The sequence below is a fragment of the Pseudopodoces humilis genome, chromosome 1 (assembly GCF_049639895.1).
Source record: "Pseudopodoces humilis isolate 2021_Gansu_Grassland_sample_001 chromosome 1, ASM4963989v1, whole genome shotgun sequence".
Lineage (NCBI taxonomy): Eukaryota > Metazoa > Chordata > Aves > Passeriformes > Paridae > Pseudopodoces > Pseudopodoces humilis.
The window spans coordinates 35,353,568-35,378,266 of NC_142200.1; the positions used below are offsets into that span (position 1 = coordinate 35,353,568).

Consider the following 24,699-nt stretch of genomic DNA (forward strand, 5'->3'; position numbering starts at 1 on the left):
GAGCCGCGCGGCGGCCGCGCCGGCGCTGCGGGGGCGGGGCCCGGCCCAGCCCAGGCGGCGGCCGTGCCCGGCGGCGAGCCGGGCCCTGCTCCGAGCCGTGCCCGCAGCCGCTGGTTGTGCCCGGCGGTGGCCATGGGGCGCCTGGCAGGGCTCGCCCCCGACACGGCCGCCGCGCTTCTCCTGGTGCTGCTGCGCTGCGGCTCCGCCGCCTCCCTGTCGCGGCGCGCCCGCCCGGAGGGGCGCAATGACAGACCCATCATCGGTAAGGAGCAGCCCCCAGCCTGCCTGGGAAACGTCTCCCGCAGCGGAGGTTTGGCTAGAGGTGTTAGAAACTGCCTTACTCCTTCTCTAAAATCAGTTCTCTACATGCGTTCTCTAAAAATCATGCTTACTCGAGAGGAGTTACGGTGGCGAGCGGTCATAGCCGAGGCTTAGTCAGGTAATGTGTGTTTATGTGGTGCCCTGTGACCGGGCGCCGTAATTGATGCCCCGTTGTCCCGGTGCCTGCAGTTCCTCTGGGCAGTAAATGTCTGCCTGCGAGCTGGCATATGGGAAGTGGGAGCTTAATTAATTAATTGATAGGAGCACGAGTCTTTGGAGGAGCTGCTGAGGAAGCTGGGGTGGTTCGGGTAGGAGGGGAGAAGGCTCGGGGGTGACATCAGCGTTCCATTGCCTGGAAGGAGGTTGTAGCCAGGTAGGGGTCGGTCTCTTCTCGGCAGCTAGCAATAGCACAAGAGGATGGAGTCTTAAGCTACCTAGGGGAGGTTTAGGTTAGACATTAGGAAGAGTTTCCTCACAGAACGGTGACTAGATACTGTAATTGACTGTCCAGGGAGGTGGTAGAGTCACCGTCATTAGAGGTGTTTAATTAAAGACTGGACATGGCACTTGTTTCATGGTCTAGTTGACATGGTGGTGTTCAGTTGTAGGTTAGATTTGATGATCTCAGAGGTCTTTTCCAACCTAAATGCATCAGTGATTTCATGACTTTTCTTTCAGTGTGTAGCATTTGCCATTTGTATGGTGCTAATTTTCTTCCTTGGGCCCTTCAGGGATATTGTCACAGGAATGTCACTTTGATGAGTACCAGCGATTTGGAAGATCTTATATTGCAGCTTCATATGTGAAATTTGTGGAATCTGCTGGTGCTCGAGCTGTGCCAATAAGGTACCTTTTTTTTTTTATCCTTAGGAGTGGATAATAATTGCATTGTATAAGGTATGTACCATTTTCAAGGCACAAAAAGTAGTTCTGTTGCTTTTCTGAGTGTTTATTGCTCCTCAAAGACCATCTGAAGATGTCACAAGTCTCAGAGTTTCAGAAATCGTAATAAAAGCAGAGTGTAACATGTACTTTTTAATACTTCTACTTACATTACTAGTCTTTCTTTGAAATGTTCAAATTTTTTTACCAGTAAAATTGCCTTCTGTAGTTTGCATGCATGTTTTTTGAAGTTAGCTATATTGTGTACAGTGTAGTGCCCCACAAACACACAAAGGTACCGAGATACATGGATATCTATATATTTTTCTCACATTTTGTAGCCCTTGAATTCAAGGAATCAAGGAAGGCTATCAGTACTCCTTTCAGAAAAGAAATTCTAGTTCTGTTCAAACTATGGGTCACTATATCCTTGTATTTTGGTTGTTTGGTAAAAAGTAGCAGAGTAACAACTGACAGTGCTTCACACCGATGCTTAGCTGTAAAATATTAAGTGCACTGAAGCCAGATGATAAAATTATAAATTTCAGTACTTAAAAACAATACTAATACAGCTGCAGAAAAATAAAATAGTATGTATTTACACAGTCCAATAAGAGCACCAATTAAGTGCCCAAATTAGAAGCCAGCATTTCTCACGTAGCTGCTGGAGCTTCCAGAATGTTGACCAGAAGCGTTACCAATGAATGGATTCTTCCAGTTCTGGCAATTAAGTTACTTGCAGCAAAACTGAACACTTTCACTTACACCCAGCATATCAGTTCTGCACAAGTGTGGCCATCTGTGCTGGTTTTGGCTGGGGTAGAGTTAATTTTCTTTGCAGTAGCTGGTGTGGGGGTGTGTTTTGGATTTGTGCTTGAGCACAGGGTTGATGATATAGAGATGTTTTTGTTATTGCTGAGCCAACAGAGCCAAGGCCTTTTCTGCTTTTTCTGCTGCCACGCTGGCAAGGAGACTGGGGGTGCATGGGTGTGACCCACTGTTTGCAGCTCTGCCCTTCTTGGAATCAGTTGGAAACCGGAGTTGCCGGTCTACAGGAAATAATAACCATGCCATTCATGTAAATAGTACATTTTTCAAGTGTCTTGCAAAAGGGTCTCAGAGTACCTCATCAGGAACTCCACCTGACAGGGCCCTGTTTTCAGTCTTGTGGATTGAGCAGTTTCAAGTGAAATGTTTCATTTGATTTATGTCCATTTTACTCTGTTTAAAGCATGCCTTCTGCATATTTTCTGTGTCAGACATTTCTGTTCAATAGAGATGATATTTTTGAGATCAAATATTTTTATATTGTATGTATTCTATAATTATTTTTGGTGTTTCAGATTAAATCTTACAGATGAAGAATATGATAAATTATTCCACTCTATTAATGGGTAAGTCTTGAGCACTGATTTTCTGTTGAAAGGCATGATGGTTCTGTTTTTGAGCTCTTCTGTGTTCTCGAGAACATTTTCTTCCTACTCTCTTGAGAGGTTGTGCTGGGCACTGCAGACATGAAAATAAGACACAGAATGCATTATTTCATCCAGTATTGGTGTGCTGCCTTTCCTTCCTTGAGGAACACGTCAGATAATCTACAACAGTGCCAAGGCTCACCTTGGCAGTCCCTTGTGCTTGTCTGTAGACAGGGAGAAGTAGCATTGTAGGTATGAGCAGTTTTGCAAGTGAGATACTCCATTTCCTCTTTGTTAATTTTTCTGTCTTCCTCATTTGAGCTGTCACCCTTATTTTGATGTTTTAATAGCACTGGCTTACTATGTCATCCCTGTTTCTACCCTTTCTTCCCTCTTTCAATCCATTTCATATCTCCTCTATTATAAAAGCTTCTGATTTTCAGTCTCTTCTACTCTTTTCTCCATGTGTGCTTTCTCTCTCTTGCTACTTGGTCTGTCTCGTCTGTTGTGATTCTGTGTCTTAGGTATTTGTTAAAAAAACTTCCTGGTTTTCCGGGGATCTATGGCAACTCTATTCTTCCTGTTCAAGTGTGGGATAATGTGATCTTGCCTAACAGATTTTATTGCGGACTAAAAAAAGTCAAAACCTTTTCTTTTTTTTAGCCTGTGCTGAGAGTGCAACTCGGGAGAGTAATATCAGCTAATGCTACACTTCACAGCTGTGATGGTGTGTGAGGCCAGAGCATGTGATTGGGCTACTTGTAGTCATGAGATGAGCATCTTAAACCATGAATACCTTTGTTAAGCTTATGCATATAACTAGAATGTTAATCAGCATGTGTAGACTTTGCAGATTTAGACCTTTGACTGTCTGGGGAGTGCGTTGTCCTACATCAACATGCCCTGGACGCTAAGATGTGGGTCTTTGCACTCTTGTGCTATAAGCGAGCTTAAGACAGTGATGCTTTTCTCTGCTCTGTGCTGTTGGAGACAGAATTAGTAATTTCCTCCCTTTCTCACGGCTACCAGCTTCACTTTGGTTGCCAAAAGGGCTTTCCACCAATAGGGTCTCTCATTGTTTCTACCTCAGTACCTACGTCAATGCAGAAGAAAGTGTTTGGCAAGTAGATCCACTTTCTTTGTCCTTCTGTCCTTGCAGTCAGAAGTCAGTTGAGTTTGTGTTATGTAGGTGAGTGAAGTTGGTCTAGATTTCCTTCTGTGGCCCCCCACTGTCATCCATTGGCTTCCACAATAAAACTGTGTGTAAGTAACAAAAAAGAGCTCTGGAGGCAATGACTTTTATTCTGTGGAAATTCAGTATAAGGAGGAGATACACTGAGCCTTCATATTGTTCTTTGAAGTTGGAAATTACTTAGTATTAAATGCTACCTTCTTAAAATCATGAAATTTACTATAGTAAAGACATTTTATGTCTTTTATTTATTTTTTTGTAATTTTATGGCTACTCCTGAGGTAGCCATCAAAATGCCCAGAGGAAATCATCAGCTTTAACCAGGTGGTGATACTGGAATACACGTAGTTGCATTTCAATCTGCTTATGACAATGTCAGGTCATTATCATTGCTACCTAATGGGTTATTTCCTTTGTGCATTAGCAAAAATGACGTTCAGTTTTTCTAATTAGTATAGTCCAGGTTTTGGTTTGAACAGGTGGAGTGAATTTTCTACCACTTCCAGGTAAAGATCACCTTATTTGTCTAATTAGATCTCTAATAATCTGGTCTATTTTGAAAATACTTTCAGCTGTATTAATTTTCAATGTTGACACTGGGAAGTAAAGTTTTTTGTACTTTTGTGAATAGTGCTTTTCCACCAAATATTTGATAGCTGTTACATGAGCCTGTGCATTTTTCACTCTAAAAAAAAAATGGTCACAAGGGTTTAAATGAATATTTGCTCTGCAAATGCTTGGGATCATTTGAGATGTTATTTGTTTCTAGCTACTTGTTAGTATCTCACATATACAGATTGCCATTTTCACAGCACAGAAATGTAGAAGAAATCCTACACCCATTTCGGTAAAAAATCAACAATTAATGGATGTGACTTGTGTAAATCCAATTGAGGTTCTGCAGCAGTGGGTTAAGGAGTGCTTACACATCCAGTTTTGTTGGTTCTGCAGGCACTGTTCCAGTTACAGCCAGAAGAGGCTTCCTTTATTTCATGTTATTGTTTCTGATGGTACTTGAATATTTTCTATGTCATCATGTCATATGTCTCCTAGACTCTGCTGAATCTTTTTCTTCTGTGGTGTTTTTTTTTTTGCGTTTGGGGAGCCACACAGGGAACTGCCATTCTTGATTATATTTTGTGGTGGAAAAAGCTTGTGTAGTATTTCAGTGAAATTGTCCCTGAGATTGTCTTCCTTAGCTCTGTGTGACCAAAGGTTATGGTCAAACATACTTTTCTTCCTTTTTGATAGAAAAGTTTTGATCTTTGTTGTCTCCAAGAGGAAGGTCACTGTGCCAGGGCCACAATTCTATTTTTCTGAAGTTGAACAGAATGAATTGAGATTTGGGCTAGAGTTTTAAAGTGGTAGTGAGAGCCAGCTGAGAATCAGGATAGGAAATGAGAGTCATGGCTTGCAGCCCTTTCGAATACCAGCTGAAATCTGTGTGTTTTATATATTTTCTGTTTACTTTCTTCTTCCATATGTGCATTAGGCTTGATCTATACTTTGTGGTAGAGTAACCATTCTTCAGCAGAACAGCACTAAGAACACTATGATTAAGTTAAAGACTGAAACATCTAAACTTAGCTGTCTGTCTGTGCACTAGCTGTCCAAACTCACATAATTAATGGAATGCTAGTCAGTACAGCCAGTGGAGCTGACAGGGCTGTTCAACCTACCCACCACTCAGGTGTCTGCTCTGGAAAACCTATTTGAATCTCCAGTGCATCTCCTGACTGGATCCCTGCTGTCCATAATGGGAGCATAGATATCTGCCTGTAGATTTCTGAAACCTAGACCTAAATCATACCCTTAAGACTGCTATCAGACATTTCACTGTGTATATTGTCCAAGTTTTGGGTTGATCGCTGTTGCTAATCATATTCTTGGATGTTGCCTTTCAGGGTACTTCTTCCAGGAGGTGGTGTGGATCTTAGGACTTCAGAGTATTCAAGAGTTGCTAAGATATTTTACCACAAGGCCTTGGAGGTAATTAGTAAGGAGCAGTTGGTTCTTGTTACTGTCACTGTTTGTTCAGAGATCAAAATGATAGGTTGATATTTTTCATAGTTTTGCACTGTCATTCAGTGGGTTAACTGTAGGCCTGAAAATAGGTAGCTTATTTCTTGCTTCTGCATAAAACTTCTGCATTAATAGCTTAAGATTCACACTTGTGATACCCACTCCTGTTATATGTTGTTTTGTGGACTTCAACTCCAGAGCTCTTCAGGTGACAACCGTATTGTTTATTCATTGTACCTGAGGCTTTATGGCTCTCTCTGTGGATTCCAATGGGTAATTGCTCTTCCACCTTTGCTGCTGACTTTCCAACAGCAGGCAAGGAAGTGCAGGAAAGTGTTATTCACAGGACTAGTCAGCTGCTGCAATTCAGTAATTGAGCTCCTTTTACTCTTCAGTCCCTGAGGCACCAATGTTTTTATTCTTTTGTCTGTCTTTATTTGTGGTGAGTCTTGCAAAGACTGTCTCACTTTTATGTGAGGCAATTTCATTTGTGTCTCTGGAACTGCTCACTGTGTGAACTGTAGCCTGTGCCTTGGTATTTAGCACTGGGGCAAAGGTTTCTTGTGGTTTGTTGTACAATTATGAAATTATGTTAACATTTCACAATGATGAACTGAATTGCCTATGTCATTTTATGATCAGAGAGACAGGTTTATTAGATGATATGTGTACTACCAGTGACTGAAAGGCAGAAAATATTCACTTCATCCTAGGTAACCCTTTCTAACAAAGGAGGAGTTTTTTTCCATTGCTGTTTGCGATAATTTTATGTTTTGATTTTCATCTTTCGAATCTTAATTAGCACTAGAAAATATTGCTGCCTTTACATATGTAAGGTAAGCTACGATAGTCAAGAGTATCTTTACAAGTACAGAATGAATGAATTTTATCTTTTTCTAAAGCATGAGGGGTCCTTTTCATTTGCAAATGTTCACAATGAGAAATTTACTTTGATCTGGCTCTGCTTTAATATGAATAGAGGAAATACTGTTCTCTAGCTCTTAAATTAGTTTTTAAAATGTGATGTCTTTAGTGTTGTTTAATACATGCTTGGCCTCCAGGCTCTAGTTTATTTAAAAAAAAAAGGGGAGGGGACACAAAAATCTTTGTTTCAGTTGTAATTGGTTTTAAACTGTAGTCTATTTTTTGCCTTCAGTAGTTTAGTTCTCACTTGCAACTCCACTGTCTGTCTTACATGTAAGTTTGTGCCTCGTTGTACATTATGGGTGGTCATAAAGACTCTGCAGCCCTATCAGCCTTCTTTCTGTACATCTTCCATGTTTTGCTGTGAGAAGTAGCAGCTCTGTGGGCTTTTATTACCATCCTGTCGGTAATGCAGTAGGGGAACATAATTATTCTTAGCCCATCAATTTTAGATTTCTCAAAAATGGCTTTGAGCAGCAGATCTTCAGGAGTGGTATGTGTGTTGTGGTATGCATAACTTAAAAATGTTTAGAAACAAGTTAAGAAAAACTAGTCAGATTTCACAAAAACAGGAGTTCTGAAACATCCCAGTCTCCAACACATGCTTACTATTAACCATTTAAAAATGCAGATTTCCACTGCATGTGTGCACCATTAGGTCCCAAGAAACTAGTTGTGTTCGTTCCTGTTTTTTTTGATTACTTTTTCTCCTTCTTGTTTTTTTTTTTCATATTGTTTTCACACTGACCTGCCAATTTTTATTCTTTTGAAAATGATTGCCACTTTTTAGCGTTGCTTAAGTGTACATTTTGTCTTTTTGGAACACAGGTCTAAACCTGCTAGCTAAACAGTCATATAGGTATGTCACGTAAGACCGTGGCTATGCTGGTAGTAGGATTCATGTTTTTTTAATACAGTGGGGTGGGCACAGACATTGCAAAGGTCCCTTGCTGTGTGATCAGAGCGTGCTTTGTAGAAAACTTTCTCTCAAAATGGTGACAGACCCTTCTAATGATCACTTTTTTTAGAGAAATGTTGCCATTTTGTGGCTTCTGTTTAGGCTGCTCTCTGTCGTTACTTGTAGAACCAAAGTATCCACATTAGGCTCAGTTTGCTGCTTCAAAACACATATATATCCTTTAGCCTTCATGTTTTAGGAGATACTCTAAGGGAATCTGTACTTGTTTCTTTTGCAGTTGAACTGTTATAATTCCTGTGGTAGCAATTCATAGTAATGTAGTGGTTATACTTCTCACCTACACAAAAGAAAGTAAAAAGAGTAGGAAGTTCTTGTCAGCCTCTTTTCTGTAATTTTCATTACTGTTTCCTTGTGTTGTTGCTTTTATTTTGCAGGCTAATGATAAAGGAGATTATTTCCCAATATGGGGAACGTGTCTTGGACACGAAGAGCTTACGTATCTCACAAGTGGTGAAATTTTGCTTGTTCGTACCAAAACAAATGGATTTTCACTCCCTCTGAACTTTACCTCAGGTGAAAAATTCATTACATCTCATGTCTGAGTTTTGCTAAGAGGTGTTGTGTTTTGTTCATGATAAATATTACAGGGTGAATATTTGTGAGGTTCATGATGATTGTCTTCTGTTAAATTCTTTGTTATTAAGTTGCGTTGACTGTTTTAGTAAAGTCAGTGCAGCTGTCACTTCTTAAGAGAAGTGAGCACAAGCCATTTGAAACCAACAGCAGTCCGCAAAAAACAAAGTTGTGGCTCTTTGAGTCATTTGAAAATTTGGACCTACAAAATAACGTCTGCTTTTTGTGACCAAGTTGAACAAAATTCACAGGTTCAGAACCTAATAAAGTTGGAGAGCAGGTGATTTTAAATTTTTCAAATCATGTCTTTCCTCATGATGAATGGTAGCATTACTGTCCTATTTGAACAGTGTTGAAATCACAGAGGTCCCTTGAGATAGAGATATGGCACTAGGCAGCTCTTGTAAAGTGTGGCCTCTGTTGATACTTTCCCCTTTGTGAGTAATCAAAAAAAAAAAAGTAGCATTCACAAATTCTGTCACTTGTGCTCATTGTGAGTGGAAAGGCTGCTGAAATGAATGTCAAAGAATGATGCTTATTTTAGTGAGAACTTCGCTGCCTAAGCTGGATCCTCTCTGGGTCAAGACCGGTAGACAGTGGTAACAGCATATTGGAAATCTGTTGTAGTTACTTCACTGATATTTTTTGCAGGATATTCTAAAATAATAAAGTTGTACTGCCAAAAAAGTTCAATATAACATTTTATTAATTGTCTTCTGTCAGTATAAGTCCATCTGAGACCAGTTTCAGTAACGGAAAACACAATTTTTTTCTTTGTAATAGCTGCAAAAGACAGTAAAATGTTCAGGAATTTCCCGGATGACTTACTACGCTCACTTGCTACTGAGCCATTGACATCAAACTTCCATGTATGGAGCCTCTCCATGGAGGTATTTGATATTTTTATTTCCTGCATACAAGCACTTTTTTTTTGGTTAAAACTAGAAATAAATAAGCAAATTACACCTTTTCCCTCTTCCCCCTCTCTTTATCACAGAATTTCACCAATAATGAAAAGCTTCGTAATTTCTATAATGTTCTGACCACTAACACTGATGATGAAGTGGAGTTTATATCTACCATGGAAGGTAAGGAAATTAATTTCCTTTGGAAACTGTGACTGTAACAACCTAGTTCTTTAGGGGTGTTGTGGTTTAGATGTGAGTTCATATCGCAAGTTGTTGAAATAGCGGGGTGAGCATCAGCCCTGCCAGTGCCCTGGCAATTCTGTTTGCAGGGGTATTTTATCTTTTGAGTACCCTGAGCCTTAATACTCCTCCCACCCACTGTTCCCCTTCCAGATATGCTGTTACTCCTTAGCACTGGCATATTTGAGCGCTGTGGTGTGACCTGCAGAGCTCTTGTGCTGCAGCAGGTGAACCTGCGCAGCGCAGTGTGCCTCTGTCAAGCTGTGTGTTCCAGCTGCCCGCTCAGGCTCGCGTTTCCCTGCTGCTCTCTGTTTGCTGGAGGGGAAGAACGCTCCAGACTGCTGAGGGAACAGCGCTATCCCTCATTACCTTAGCAGCAACGCTGGCAATCGCCCTCCTTCTTTTTCCAAATTTGGAAATCGCTCTCCTCCAATTTCCAAAATTGTCTTTTGCGCGACTTGTTTTGTCTGTTTTGCGCCGGGCTTGCTCAGCTCAGGAAAGAAGTTAGCTCTTCAGGGAGTGTTTTATCTTGATCAGTGCACCACTAGCAGCCCTACTGTAGGGCCCAGCTGTCACCAATGGGATTCTTCTGTGTGACATCCTGGCTGGCCTCCAAAAGAGAGGAGTAGCACTTTGATCAGCAAACCTGATTAGGCTAATGACAGGCATCACCCGTGCCTGCAAGGGGTTTATCACAGAGCAGTCATCAGCTGCTGTGCTGCTATTCCTTGGAAGAGAGCTGAGGACTGACTCCCCCAAAGTGTATCGGGCCTGGCTGGAGCAGGTGGGAGCTGCCCCTGGATTGACTGGGTCTTCAAGGAGATACAAAGACTTGGATCTCCCCCATGGAATTGGCATCCTGTATGGCTGAGAATGCTGAGCGATGCTGGCAAGAGGATAGAAAGCTTTGAGACTGATACACCTGAAACATTATTTTTTAGTGTGTATATACATTAATTCTGAAATTAAGAATCAAAAAAAATTACATACAAATATTTTCTTGCCTGGAATGAGACCCTTCTTTTATCATATCTCTTGCTTTTCCTTCAGTTCTACTATGACTTTAATAGTGTTTCAACTTGATATTCAAGCTTTTGTGAAACTGTTGATAAGTGAGGTATATTTGTAGCTTATCCTCTTATTTTGCAGTAAGATTAATTACATAATTCTTAAGGCATACTCCTTTACAAACTGCGTTTCGTTGTAGCATACAAATACCCAATTTATGGCATGCAATGGCATCCAGAGAAAAATCCTTTTGAGTGGAAGGATTCTCCAGGCATTCCACATTCACCATCTGCTGTAAGAGCAGCATATTATATGGCTGATTTCTTCATTAATGAAGGTAAAAGAAGTTTATTATCTATAAATGTTGGGGGTGAGAGTGAAGCATTACTGAATAACTTTGAAGACAATGGACTTTTTTTTCTTCTGTCAAAATTCAGTACCTTATAGAGTTTTCTGAGAAGATTACTCTGCAAGCTTTATAGGCTTATAAAACACCAAAGGATACTAGAAATAGAGTGGCTTAGTGAAAGTAACATCAAAAGACCAAGCATTACACAAACTCTTTTCACTTGGCTGTCTCTAAAACATTGTGACTTTCTACCATTTCAAAATATCCCTGTAACATTTTGGCCTCTCTTGCACAAAGACAATAAAACAAAAAAAGTAGTCCATTCATAATTCCAGGGTCGTCTTCAGTTTCAAACTGGCTTACAGTCACTCAATGTGTTCTCAATTTTGCTTGCAAAATGCATACACCAGGACTATAAATAGGGCTTGGGCAGTATGGATGTGCCAGAGGGGTGCAATATGGTACCCTACAGTTGTATACTATAGACATCACAAGGAGTCTTTGAATTTTGCAGAGCTGCTAATTTTTTTTTTTGGTTTTTTTTTGGTTTTTTTTGGTTTTTTTTGTTTATGCCCTGAGAATCTGGAAGTAACTAATGCATAGCATTTTGATAGTTTATGACACTTCTGATCTTTGCTATAAATAAGCAGGATATAAATAGAGGAGTATTTGAAGGAATCAAACTTTATTTCTTAATTCATCCCTACTAAATAATTTTGCTGGACTGTTTTATGAAATTGTCTTACCTCCTTGATGGGGACTATGAAGAACATAATAATTAAGATGGTTGAGTTTGGTCTCTAGATTTGGTCTCAAATCAAGAGTCAACTTCATGAAGAAACTACACAGCGATGTAAATAAATGCAATTTGTGCTGACCTGGTCAGTGAGAGTGTAGAACTAAAAGTTGCATTACATACAAGTTCAAGGTGCTTTTTTACATTAAGTAGTCCTACTTCTCTTTGTGAAACCACTAGCAAAACCATTTTGATAGGGAACATAGGGCCAGGCATAACAGGGCATCTGAGCAGCCTGGTCTAGTGGAATGTGTCCCTGACCATGGCAGGGGGATTGGAAGAAGAAGATCTTTAAGGTCCCTTCCAACCCAGGCCCTTTTATGAGATGGCAGACTATGACGAAAATAAAGGGGGGGAATAGGAGAAAATCCAGTATGAGTCTGGGTTTGTTGTTTAATACCAGAATGCACTGTGTTTTCTGGCTTTGTTTGCTACTTTCTCTAGTATCTGTCTGCAGACTGTATTCCCAATAGGAGTAAGCTTGCTCAGGCCATTTATCCAAGTTAAGAGGGCAAAACAAGTGCCAGCTCTGCTTGTAAATCCCATTGAGACACACTGTGTGTGAGTTCTGTTAGGTATGTGTACACATCTAAGGAGCTTGTGCAGAGTGCCACACAGATGTGTCACTAGCTTTTGGATCTGCTGACCATTCCAGTAGAGCAAACTTTCTTCAGCCAGCTTTGTCTACCCCCATCTCTTCTACCAAATCCTAAATTACTCTTCATTATCTCCCCAGTCTTTTGGGGAGGTACTGAAACATAAGCTGCTCCTACTGAGTACTCCATATCATAACTTTGCAATGAGTAATTGACATTTTTAGCTAATGTAAGGCAGAATATCTTCCCTAACTTTGAAAATAAACCACAAGATGAAAAATGTAAACTGTTTTCAGCTGGTAAAAATATACTCACATGTGATCACTTAGTAACTAAACCATTCTACTGAAATGCCATTTTTGTATCCATCCATCATTAATTTTAACTTCTGTAGAGTTGCCAGCATGATAAACCAGGGGAGGATTCAATTTTATTGTCCTCACCAGCACAGTCCATGCAACTTTCAGTAGTCAAATACTCTGATGCATTTCTTTTGGGTTAAAAGTACTGGTATTTCTGTTAGATACTGCCAGTATCTTATGGATAACTATTTAATGCAGTTTCGACTTTAAATTCTCCCTCTCCATTAATAAATTATGCTGTAACCAACTTTCTGAAGATGTATCTTCACAGTTCTTCACATAAAAGTTATTGTAATTCCATTTGTTGTTGTGCTACACAAAATAACCTACTTTGCCAAGATAAAATTGTTGAGAAGGATAACATTAAAATTGTCTATACTTTTACAATGTTTTACAGCCAGGAAGAGCATGCACCATTTCTCCAGTGAAGACGAGGAAACAAAAGAATTGATCTACAATTATAATCCAGTTTATACAGGAACATTTTCTGCATTTCAGCAAACCTATTTTTTTGATTGAGTATCTTGTCAAAGATGCTGTGATGTTACTAATAAATGGAATTATTTGCCAGCATTGTGTAATTAAGCTTATACAGTGACAGAAAGCTAGAATAGTTTTCCTTTACAATGATTTATTCTGTGTATCTTCTGCACTATTGAAACATTAATATATAAATTTACATTCAATAACATAATAATCATCTTGGATCACACTTTAAGGCAAGCTACAGAAAAGTTTATTTTTCTTCCAGGAAGGACTTGACTATGCTTATAAACTTCGAAGTAATCACCTTCGGTACAAGGAAAATCTTTCATATATTTTTAAAATATGAGACGTAAAATGTTGTGGACTATGATAGCACTAGACACTTAGATACATCATTTAGTAAAATCCTGTCCTTTTCAAACAATTTAGCAAATTAAACTCTTGGATTTGTCATAGATATGTGTATGCAGCCAAGTTCTTGGCAGGGACTCCTTTGTCATTTCAAAAATTGACCGAAATAGTAAGGCATGATAGCAAACAGACATTTTTGCGTAAGAAGCACGTTATATCTCATTTGTGAAACTGTTTCTCTTGTGCATTGAGCATTATTTGGAGTCCTTAAACCTTGTGAGGCCTTCATATCACAAATATCACATAAAACAAGTAAGTTTGGAGGGTACAATTCAGTGCTGATTCCACTTTTCAACTCAGTTTTATATATCCTTCAAGAATTCTTCTTGGAGTAACTGGAGTCAGCAGCCAGATATGACATGCAGACACTCATTCCTTTGTGTTTAAATGTAAACCTAATTTTTTCTCTAAAGTATCTGACTTTTGCTGTAGCTGGGTAGAGTTTCACTTGAAGTCAAGAGGTAGATTGCCATTCTATTAGTAAACAAGGTAGTTTCTGTCTTGTTTGATAGTTCAGTGCAGCTAGAATTTAAACAGCAGATGAATGTATATGAGAAACCTGTTAAAGGTAACATAATGTGGTAATAACAGTTGCATGCAATACACTGACACCATTTTTTTCTCTGCTTTGCTCCAGAGTTGGTGAAAATTTTGTTCAGTGTTTGTGTGTGTTGTCTGAAAAGGAACTAAGGTTAGGCAATAAGATATCATTCTCCTCTCTAGCGCAGCTTCCAAACTCTTGTTAACATTAACAAGGATTTGGAGTTTATGAAGAATTCAGGTTTATAAACTTCAGCTCTGTTTTGTAGAACTTCATACTCTCAGGTACCATATCTGAATAAGTCTGGTAAGTTTCTCAGGTTTTCCAAGTAAAACACTCTCTTAACTTCTTCTTTATCATGACGCACCTGCATAAGAGAATGTGAAATGCATCAGTTTAAAAAGTCAACTATGAGGAAACATTAACTATGACTAGCAGAAAAACACTTCCAGGTAATTACAAGCTTAAACATGAGATATTTTTACATTTGTCATATCAGCTAACTTAAGTATATGGTTATCTTTTTAGTATAGGTAACTTTATTAACTGACTCCTGAATAGAACCAAGTTTAAAAAGAGGGTTGTGCTCTACAGTTGCATGTAAATGTAGCAGCTATGATATTTAGAAATGAAGTCCAGTCTTCTACTTGTTTTTCAGGCTGAGTTCTTTGGAATAGCTCTAAGAATTTACCTAAGTAAAATGGGCAGATTTTAGCCTTAAACCCAAGATCAATGTTGCAAGTGAAATGTCTGCAATGGTAGTAATTAGTTCCTAAATGTGTAACTATAAAGAGTATTGTGTGTAATATGATGAGAGAAATTTATATATTATGAATTTGTATGTGTCTTTCCTTTATACCCTTTATCTTGTAAAGCCTTATTTGATGATATGCATGATTTTTATATGATCTGTGAAATAAACTTTCATTGAAGCATTGTCTTTTAGATACCACAGATGAAGAACTAACAACAGTCATTGTCTTCTTGTTTCCATCTGTGATAGTCATAAATCAGGAGGAGGTGACAGCCTATATCTACTTTCTGTGGTCATGCCAGCAAGTCAGGATGGGTCAGATCCATATATGGTTTTTCATTGCACTGACAGAACTCCTAATACAGTTTTTAGAATTAATGCTAGTGAGAGAAGAAGAGCCTGTGACCATACTCAGCTTATTAAATCTGGTGTATGAGCCTAACCAACTTGTTTGTTGCTGTGTGGGAAGAACATCCACTGATCAGCAAGGTGTCACTAATATGTGTCTTTCAGACCGCGTTAAATCATCTCTAAGAAAGAAAAGTTTGTTGTTTCTTCCTTGAAGTATTCTGCTCTTCCCACTAGATGGCCTCCGAGAACCAGTATTTTCTGCTATTTTGTAATCAGGTGTGGTTGTGTCTCTAAAGATGAGTAAGATAGTTACTGTACTGTGGTATGTAGTGAGATGTTTGGGATGTAGGGGAAGAAGAAGGGAGGAGACAATAGGACTGGAATCTTCCTGGCACAACTGGGCATATTGGCAGGATTTCAGGAGAGAGTCTATGAGCATTGAATTAATTCAGCTAGGATTAAATCTTGTTTCCAGTGAATATTTGAACCATTCAAGCATTAGCTGATGGTGACTGGAATTACATCTCTCTTTTCAGGTCGGTGTTCCTCCCCTTTAGCTATAGAATCTGTCTTGGTTCCATTTTCTATAAATATGAAGCTAGCTCATCCAGAACAGGGCAGACAGCTTAGATGGGAAGAAATGACAGCTTGATCTCAGAAAACCTTTGCCTGGGAGGCAGGAAAGACCAGTTTGAATTCCTTCAGGTAAGGAAGAAATTACAGGGAAGACACATCCTGAGTAAGTGCTCTAAGTACAGAGTTAAACAGTAAGAGGAAGAGCTTGACCCACAAGCTCCATTGTGGGGAAAACCAAATAACAAAACAACTCTCCCTAACCCTAACCCCCACCACTTTTGGGCTATGCAAAATTCCCTGGCAAGGTAATTAATCCAAAGCAGTGATTACTGTCCAAGCACTTCTGTGTTGCACACCATATTTTTAGGTTAATTTTTAACCTTTTCTCTTTTAGCATCAGTGCCACCATATTCATGGCTGTGGATGCTTCTCAGCAAAACAATATTGAAAGCTGGACTGTACTGGGGAAATTTCTGTAGAAATTAATGGCCTGTTAGGAACATGATAGTTCTTTCCTTGGAACACTGAGGAAAGTATGGGGACAGTTTGAACAACAAGGAAGAACAGTAAGAAACAATTTTAAAACATTTATATGTTACCCCTGCATTGCCCTTATGAGCCAGGAGCCCTCAAAGAGGAATAGCCATGTGTGTAATCAGGTGGCTGAAGTCTGCATGCCAGGGCTCAATCAGGAATGTTTGGGTTTGAGGTGGGAAGGTGTACACAAGATTTCAGTCAGTTTTATCACAGTAAATAGTATTTCATCTGGGGTTGTGAGGGTTCTTTTGGATTTTTTTCCTACTGTGGAATTCCCATTCATGTGTCTGGTGGTTGTGTTACCAGAAAGCTGTGGGAATTGGCTAGGGTCCAAGTCCACTAAGGCTTCTAAGTGCCTTTTCAAATTATTATGGTTTGGGTACTTACATGGAAGACAGATTGACAGATACTGTGAAGTGATTGATTACCTTCTCTTGTTAGCCTTGTGTCTGTCCCGAGGGCAGGTCTCTTCTCTAATCCACTGGTTATTTATACGGCAAATAGTGAAGCTTATCCTGCCCTGGGCCACCTGTTGATAAGGATACTGTTCCAGCTTTCATCACTTCCTCATTATGTTTATATCTGTTTCATAAAGTAAGCAGTATGTTTTAAGAGCCAGCTTTCTCTGTTCTTATATAACAAAAAAAATTTTCCAAGACAATTTCATCTAAAAAAAAGCTTGGATCATTTAAAAATAGCTGCCACTATTTGGAGGAGCACTTGAACTAAGTATTCACTTCAGACTTAAGCAAAAAACCCTCTGATTCTGATTTTCAGAAATGTTGTGAACAAACATCCCCTGCAACTAAACTTTCTGTAAATGAAAAGCAAAAAGGCAGAAAACCCAAAAGGTTAAATGGGCTAAATTCTAGCAGCTGCTACTTCTGAGCATCAAAACAATTGGGCTAGTGAACCAGTGGGCTAGTTAATTCTCTTCACATAGTTTGGATAGGACAGTGTTTTGGGTTTGTGCTGAACACAGGGTTGATAATTCAGGGATGTTTTAGTTGCAGCAAAGGAGTGCCCACATAACCTCAAGGCCTTTTCAGCTTCTCACCCCACCTGGTGAGTGAGGGTGAGCATGAGGGCTGGGGGTGCACAGGGACTCAGGAGGGGATACAGCCAGGACAGCTGACCCAAACTGACCATAGGGATATTCCATAACATATGATATCATGCTCAGCATTTAGATGTGGGGGAAGAAGGAAGGAAGGGAGGAGATGACATTTGGAGTGACAGCGTTTGCGTTCCCAGGGGACTGTTTAGACATGATGGAGCCTGGCTTTTCTGGCTGAACCCCTGCCTGCTCCTGGGAAGGGTGAATGAATTCCTTGGGTTGCTTCACTAACATGTGCAGATTTTGCTTTACCTATTAAACTGTCTTTATCTCAACCTATGAATTTTCTCATTTTTGCTCCACTGGTTCTCTCCTCACCCGTCTGTGGGAGGAGTGAGTGGCTGTGTGGGGCTTTGGGGTTAAATCACAGCAGCTTGTGACTGTAGCTCCCAAGCTTCCTTTGATGGTCTTTTTCACTGTGTGTATACAAGCTCAAGAGCTGATGTTATATGTGTGTAGTTTCTTGCAATTTTCCTGAAGAATAGATCAGCAAGACCAGAAAGACTAAAATAGCAATTTCCTAGCTAGAAGCACATTAGGAAATTAATTTCTCCCTGTGACTTCTTGAGGCACCAATATAAACTGGTTATAATGACCTTAATTCAACTGCAGAAGTGGAAGTTTGAACTTCATATCACTGTACCTGACCAGGATTTACTCAGCAGGTCTTATAACTCCTAAAGACCTGCTTTTTCAAAAGGCAATGGAACATAGTATTGTGAATAACTACTCAATTATTATTGAATTAATCACTAATTTTTAATATATTATTAGATTTAATTAATAATAATGTTGTTAGCATTATAGAGGAGAGACAAAGTAAAGTGAAGAGGCTACAGACCATTTCTGAGATTCTTCCAAAGGAGCCATGTCAGAATGGAAGTACTCCGAAGTTTTTGGCCAAACCTGGATGAAGTTAGTTCTTGCCATCCTTATAGGCTCCTAAATTCATTGCTAGCATTTAAACTGTTTTACCACAGTTGGAGGCCATTTGCAGGATCTAAAAGCAGATCTAAACATGTCTTGGACTTTCTGGACAAAAGAGAGAAACCTGAGTGACCTATTATCTGCTTTGCTTTAATTTGAGATATTTGTACTGAGTGTTTCTCATTAATATTTGCAACGAGCATCTCAGTCTACTATTTCAGCAAAAAGTGCCCATAATTCTTTTGTTTCTGGACTTAAAACTGAAACAGTTTTCTATGTTCGTTATGCCACTAAGCTGAACACAACAAAATTTTCCTCCTACTAGGAACAGAAGCTAGTCCACTGTTGTTCCTGAGGTTCTTAAACTTTACTTAGGTTTCTCATCAAACACAGGATGAGTTTGTTCCCATCCCTGTAGTTTTCCCACTTTGGTTCTTGCACACTGTGCTACCTTCTGTCTCCTTAGGGAGTTTAATTACTGTACCAGAACTTCGAGCCAGCAGTTACTACTTCTTCCAGCAACAGCTGCCATAGTCTTCCCAAATTACTGACTGTTCTTCAGATGCTTGCAAATGAGGGAACTGGCTCCATGAACACAGTACATGTCAGAGCAAGCCCAGTAGCTCCCTGGCCAGTCTGTGTGTCAGCTGAAGCTGAAGCTCAAGCCATCGCATCCCAAGATAATGCTTCAACATAAATGTCTTTCATTTCCTTTTATTCTTAACTGTCAAGACCTTTGCCCTCCCTTAGCTGCATTTGCAAGGTTTCCCTAAGAAATCTGTTCAGAATCCAACAACTGTTTTCTCCTTGTTTTCCACACCCAGGAATTCAGGCACATAAAATGAATTCATCTGGATTAATCTGCCACTCTTTTAACAAAAACTGAAACTTGAGATGAGAATATACTGTAGCTTTTAAGTTATGCTTAAAAGTGAGTGGGGAAAAGTTATTGTACAGTATAAGCATCTATCTTTATATGTTAATTTTATTTTAAGAGTATCTGAATTGCATCACCTCAGCATGTGGAATACCAGTCCAGACAATAACATCTGTTTGAACAGCAGGGCTTGCTGGGCATCTTTTGTTTTCCCAAATTTGTCACTTGCACACTTTGACTGCAGAGTCCAGGGTATTGTATAATATACTATCCTTTTGGCAAGATACTCAGCATGGATAGTGATGGTCACTCTAGGACTTTGGTGCTAAACTCAGTCTCCCTCTGAGGCTTGGCTGTCAGGCCACAGAACTGCATGGACAGGAATACAAGTCATGTGCCAGGCGAGGTTTGACATGTCAGGGTTTCACAAAAGCTATTTCTATCATGTCTCACTCATGTTTAGACAAATTAGGAGAATTTCGATTTCCCAAGAGAGGAGCAAGCCTGAGGCTCATACCCTGCACTGCCACACCAGTGAGTGCAGACACGTGCACAAACTGTGCCATGTATTTGTGCTGTTCAAAAGAACTTAAAGTGACATTCAGAAAGATTATAAGGTGCCAAATAATGCTCTTTTTTAATTCCTTCTTTATAAGAGAAAATTAATACCTATGTAACACAATGGAATGATTTCTATGCAGAAGTTGTATCCAAGGAGAACAGTGGTGACCATGATAAACCTGGGCACTTACTGAAACTGCTCATCCACACAGTGGGATTGCTAACAAAGCCTGTGTATATTTGGAATTTCCAACCTATTTGTTTTCTGGAAGACATGAAGCAGATGTCTGCTGGGATCAGGTGTCTGTCCCCAGGCTGAGGAATGGGAGCATGTTTATACAGTGCCATTAGGGCTAGGGTTTGCTGTGGGAAGAAAAAAACTCCCGTTAAAAAAACCAAACCAAACCAAAACTGAAACTGTCTTCAGAACAGAGCTTGATTTTCCTGCTTAGTTCTCAGTTACAAGACTGATTGACCCCATATGGTAAATGAAAGTCTAGACTGACATTTTACTTACGAACTTTACTGCAGCCTCTAAATCACTATTACACATCATTTTTATTTCTTTAGCACAATTTATCTCCTGCTCAGCTTGCATGACTTCAATGGAAGTTTTTTTTAACTCATGGCCATAATGTTGAAGAATATAATGCAGACAGATGGATGATTAATTGTATGAGAAGTAATTAAAATGAAACATGATCTCATACTTTCATGTGTAGCAGAATTTTTGGTAGTTCTCTATGTCCTGCAGAACTTCCTGATAAATTATCATCTAGATACCAGGACTTCAAACCAGACAAGAAAAATTAAAGAGCTTCATTTATGCAGCTTGAAATTAGACCATAGCTCTAAAAAATAAAGGCAATTAAAAATTGGGATGTCTAAGCTGCCTGATTAAACATCTAACAAGATGCATGACTGACACTCCTCTCCAATCTTTATTTATTTGTTTATTATTAAAAAGCTCCTCAGACGTGTATAAGCCATCTGCTGTTCTCAGATTCTCTGAGCCTTGGTGTATTATGCAAAGCATTTTCATTTGATGCCGTTAACTATGGAAATTTGCGAATGAGAATTTCCAGTAGAAAAAGTTGACGCTTTCTAGACATTTCCAGTTATGGCCCAGTCTTTCCCCTGTTGTCCTCAACAGCTCTATTTTGATCATTACAGCTAAGATGCAGACTGCTTTGGTGTGATAAATGATGCCAGCCAAGCGACAGCAGCCAGCCTGAGTCCTTCTCAACATGTTTGGGCTATTTCCTGTTTTGGACATGTCTTGGTTATTTCCTCAGCTCAGTGTGGAAGCTTCCATCTGGAGAATGGGGCCCTGGCTCAGCCACAGGACTACAGAGCAGCCTAGATCATGGCATGCTGAACATCATAGTCTAACAGTGCCAGGATGGGCAGGAGAGCATGACAGCCTGTGAGGAGTTTCTGATGAAGGAGGATGCTCTGCTCTGTCTGCTGGTGTCAGACAGCCCAGGGAGGGACTCACTCAGGTGAGCATCCCAGCTGGCTCCCACAACTACAGTAAACTGAACCATGCCTTAGCACTGCCCCTTTCCCTCTTGCAAGGAAAGCCCACAGCCCTTCCTGGGCACAAGCATGGTTGCAGGGAGGTTTGGGAGGAAGCTCAGCTTGCATCAGCTGCATCCAGACCTGCCATGCAGCAGGCAGTGAGCTGCCTCCCTCTCCTGACTCTGTTTGCCTTCTGCCTGCTGGAGGCTGCTGTAGGTTTCTACAGTAACAAGTGTGCTGAGCTTTGCTGGGACAGCTGCTGTGCTACAGCAAACATATGGAAATGAGAAAGAATACATCAGCAGAGTGAAAGAAACTGGCCCTTAGCTCCTGGATGGAAGCGAAGCAAGACATGGCAGTTGCAGTTGGTTAACACTGTGTTACTTCAGGCATTGGACTTTCCACTTGACTCTCATTCTTGATTTGAACATGTACCTCTGGCTTTCAGTCATCTGCCTGCCTGCCAGTGTCTGAAAGATGTAAATGCCAGCCTTGTGCATGAGTATGGGGATGGAATAGTTATCTAGCATTTGATCTTCAGTGTTAGTAGATTTCCTTCCACCAGTAAAATTCCAGGAGAATTCCTAACTCTGCGGCAGTGAGCCTGCTGTGTAGCAGCAATTTGAAATGAAAATGTGGGCCTCTTCAAGACCCCCAAGGGAAAAAGTGGTGCTGAGGAGGTACTACTCTGATGAGTGAGATGTAATTCCACCATACCAGGCCCCCTCACATCACAGAAATGTCATTCTCTGAGGCATTGGCCCTCTACCTGTGCACTTGTCACTGCTCGGCTTCCCCCCTGCATTAACCCCCTTAGCTCCTGGAGGGGAAGTCATTGGTGGTATACAGACAGGATTTTATTTCACTAAAGAAAAAGGTGAGACTGGAGCATGTAAGTTCTCGTTTGTGAAGCACAAAACCAATTTTCACATCAAACCCTGTATGATTTGGGCTTGTCTTTACCTACAGCTGCACCAGGGCTTCCCACTCACCTTGCAGGAGCAGCCAGGACCTGATTCAGACATGTGGAGCAGAGCGAGCTGGACTCATCTGAAGAGCTGGATGAGAGTTACAGAAGCTGACAGGTGTAAAGAACAGCTGTGGAGATTATCCAAATGTCCTGCTGGGTCCAGGTCTTGATTTTTAGTACTGTCACTAGGGCTGATTTCAAAGACAGACAACTTCCTGCTGTCTGCAGGGTTGCCCAAATAAGCACATGCTACATAACATTAATCATGCTGTGTCCAAGGTACATGTGCCTTGTAGCACCAGACTTAATTTTACTGTACCAATAGTCTGTATATTCATACTGAACAAATCAAGGGTTGTTTGTTTGCAGCTGGATCAAAGCTAATATACTAATATTAATAATGAACCCAAGTGGTGCCAAGAAGGTGCAATTTCTGGACAGGGGGAAATGACCATAAAGTAGCCTACACAAAGGATCTCCATAATTTAAATTCTGTTTCACTATATTATACTCTTTACACTGTATTTTTCTCATACACCTCTTCATTGCAGAGTGGTTTTCAACAAAACTTTTTTTCTGCTTTGTAAAAACATTTAATAAACTCTTCTGGGGTTTGTTTGATGTTGCAAAAATAATAACAGCAAACCAACAGAGCACTGAGTTTTGGGGAGGGAAGTAGGATGTCATGAGGTGTAACTGCTGCAGGCACACAGTGTACTAGTGCTCACTTTTTGGCTAAGCACTGAAGTGGATGCAAAGTCTGGGAGTCAGAGGACTGTGTCAGATTTTCTTATAGCATTTTTAGTCTTCTTTAAGTGTTTGAGAGCACTCTTAACTACAGTGAAGAATAGTATGTTTCTACATCAATCTTTTAACCTATTCCATGGATGGTTTTGTGGCTTATAGTTTTTTTTTGTTTGTTTGGGCTTTTGGTACTGTGTTTGTTTGTTTGTTTTGGTGTTTGTTTCTTTTTCTTTTTGTTTGGATTTTTTTTTAACATCTCTTACTTTTCCCCTGAGGGAAAAAGACATAGGTAAAACCCAGTCCTGTAAATGACATGTTATTTTTAGTTTGTTATGCTTAATTAGTTTATGCAGCTGAAAATGGAAAAGAAAACCCCATGCCCTACAGCTTTATGTATTCATATATGTCACCTAATATCTTAAGTCCCTTCATTTGTCTCTAAAGAACGCCCATTAAAATGGTGTGTGAAGAAAACAACACAATCTGTTGCACATAATACTTAAAAAAGTGCAAATATTTTTTTATATAAGTGGGCAGTTTCACTGTCAACCTGCACACACTCATAACATGCCTGGAAATAAGCATCAGAAACGTAAATGCAGTCGACTCTCTGTAGATTTTAATGCAGAACCCTCTCTGTTGGTTTCCTCTTTCTGTCCTCTTGTGCTTTCTCCTCTCACAGCCCATGGAATTCATCTCTCCATGACTGGCATATTCTTCTTCTACATTGCCTCTTCTCTCTGAATATGGAATATTCCCCTTCTTATGCTTTCTTCTCTGATGTGTTTTTCAAAATTCTTGTCCCTGGCCTGTGCCAGCCTTGCCAGGACTCTGAGCCAGCCTGACTGAAAGCCATTCTGAGGAGACAGTGACAATGCCAAAGCCATGGTGGGCAAGGGTTGGTGCCTGAGGCACTGTCCTGCGTTGCTGCTCTGGGTGATGCAGAGCCTGAACAGCTGCTGTGCCCTCATCTTTGCCAACCACAGCTGCAGGCAGACCCTGCCCCCCCACCCCCTTCAGACTAGATTTGGGGGAAGAGGAGAAAAATGAATGAATTTGATGCCTACACAAGGCTGCTTTTGGATTGAGGTACAGCCTTGGTCCTTTGTGGCAACATGACCATCTGGAGTCAATGGACATTGAATCTAGAAGGTGGCCTGAGAACTACTAGTATGGTTTCCATGCTTGGTAGTCAGCAGCTCTGCTAAATGAAATAAGCCAAATTTGAGAAACGTTCTGTTTCTGTGAGCAAGTGCAACATAGCTATTATTATTCTCTTTTCCCAGAGTGTGATACCAAGTGGTTAAATATGACAGTGCAAGTCCCACGGTGTCACAGCCACGATACGATGAGGGCCATGAGGCTGAGGTCCCACTCAGCAGGCAGTGTCACTGTTTAAGAGAAGTCACAGAGTCATCTGCTGTTCCCTTAAAGTTTCTGTGGCAGATCTAGGCTAACAGAACACCTTGCATTTTCCTAGCACAAAGAGAAAAGGCCTGCATTTTCTTCTTGGTTTTCCAGTTAGGCTTGGACCTCAGAGTAACAGCCATTTTAACATAAATAGCCACAACTACCAAGGAAGTTGAATCTTCGTTCTTCTCCAGAAGGACAAAGACATATCCATATACCATTAATTACAGATGCAATGGCCCAAGCAAGTTTTCATCAGTCGTTTTAAATGTCATTATAGGGGATGTGAGTGCTTCCAGAAGATTGCTTTTGGAGTATATATTCCAGTCAGCTACAGGAAGTCATCTGT

At 40.2% G+C, this 24,699-nt stretch overlaps 1 protein-coding gene across 1 annotated transcript; it reads left to right on the forward strand.

Moving 5' to 3' along the window:
• Nucleotides 1-65: 65 nt before the first annotated feature.
• GGH (gamma-glutamyl hydrolase) lies at nucleotides 66-14,975 on the forward strand. The gene is made up of 9 exons (XM_014258074.2): nucleotides 66-262; nucleotides 1,053-1,167; nucleotides 2,547-2,597; nucleotides 5,715-5,799; nucleotides 8,110-8,248; nucleotides 9,092-9,198; nucleotides 9,306-9,396; nucleotides 10,664-10,801; nucleotides 12,965-14,975. Exons 1-9 carry the CDS (start codon nucleotides 133-135, stop codon nucleotides 13,084-13,086), a joined length of 978 nt encoding a protein of 325 aa, XP_014113549.2. The 5' UTR covers nucleotides 66-132; the 3' UTR covers nucleotides 13,087-14,975.
• The last annotated feature ends 9,724 nt before the right edge of the window (nucleotides 14,976-24,699 follow it).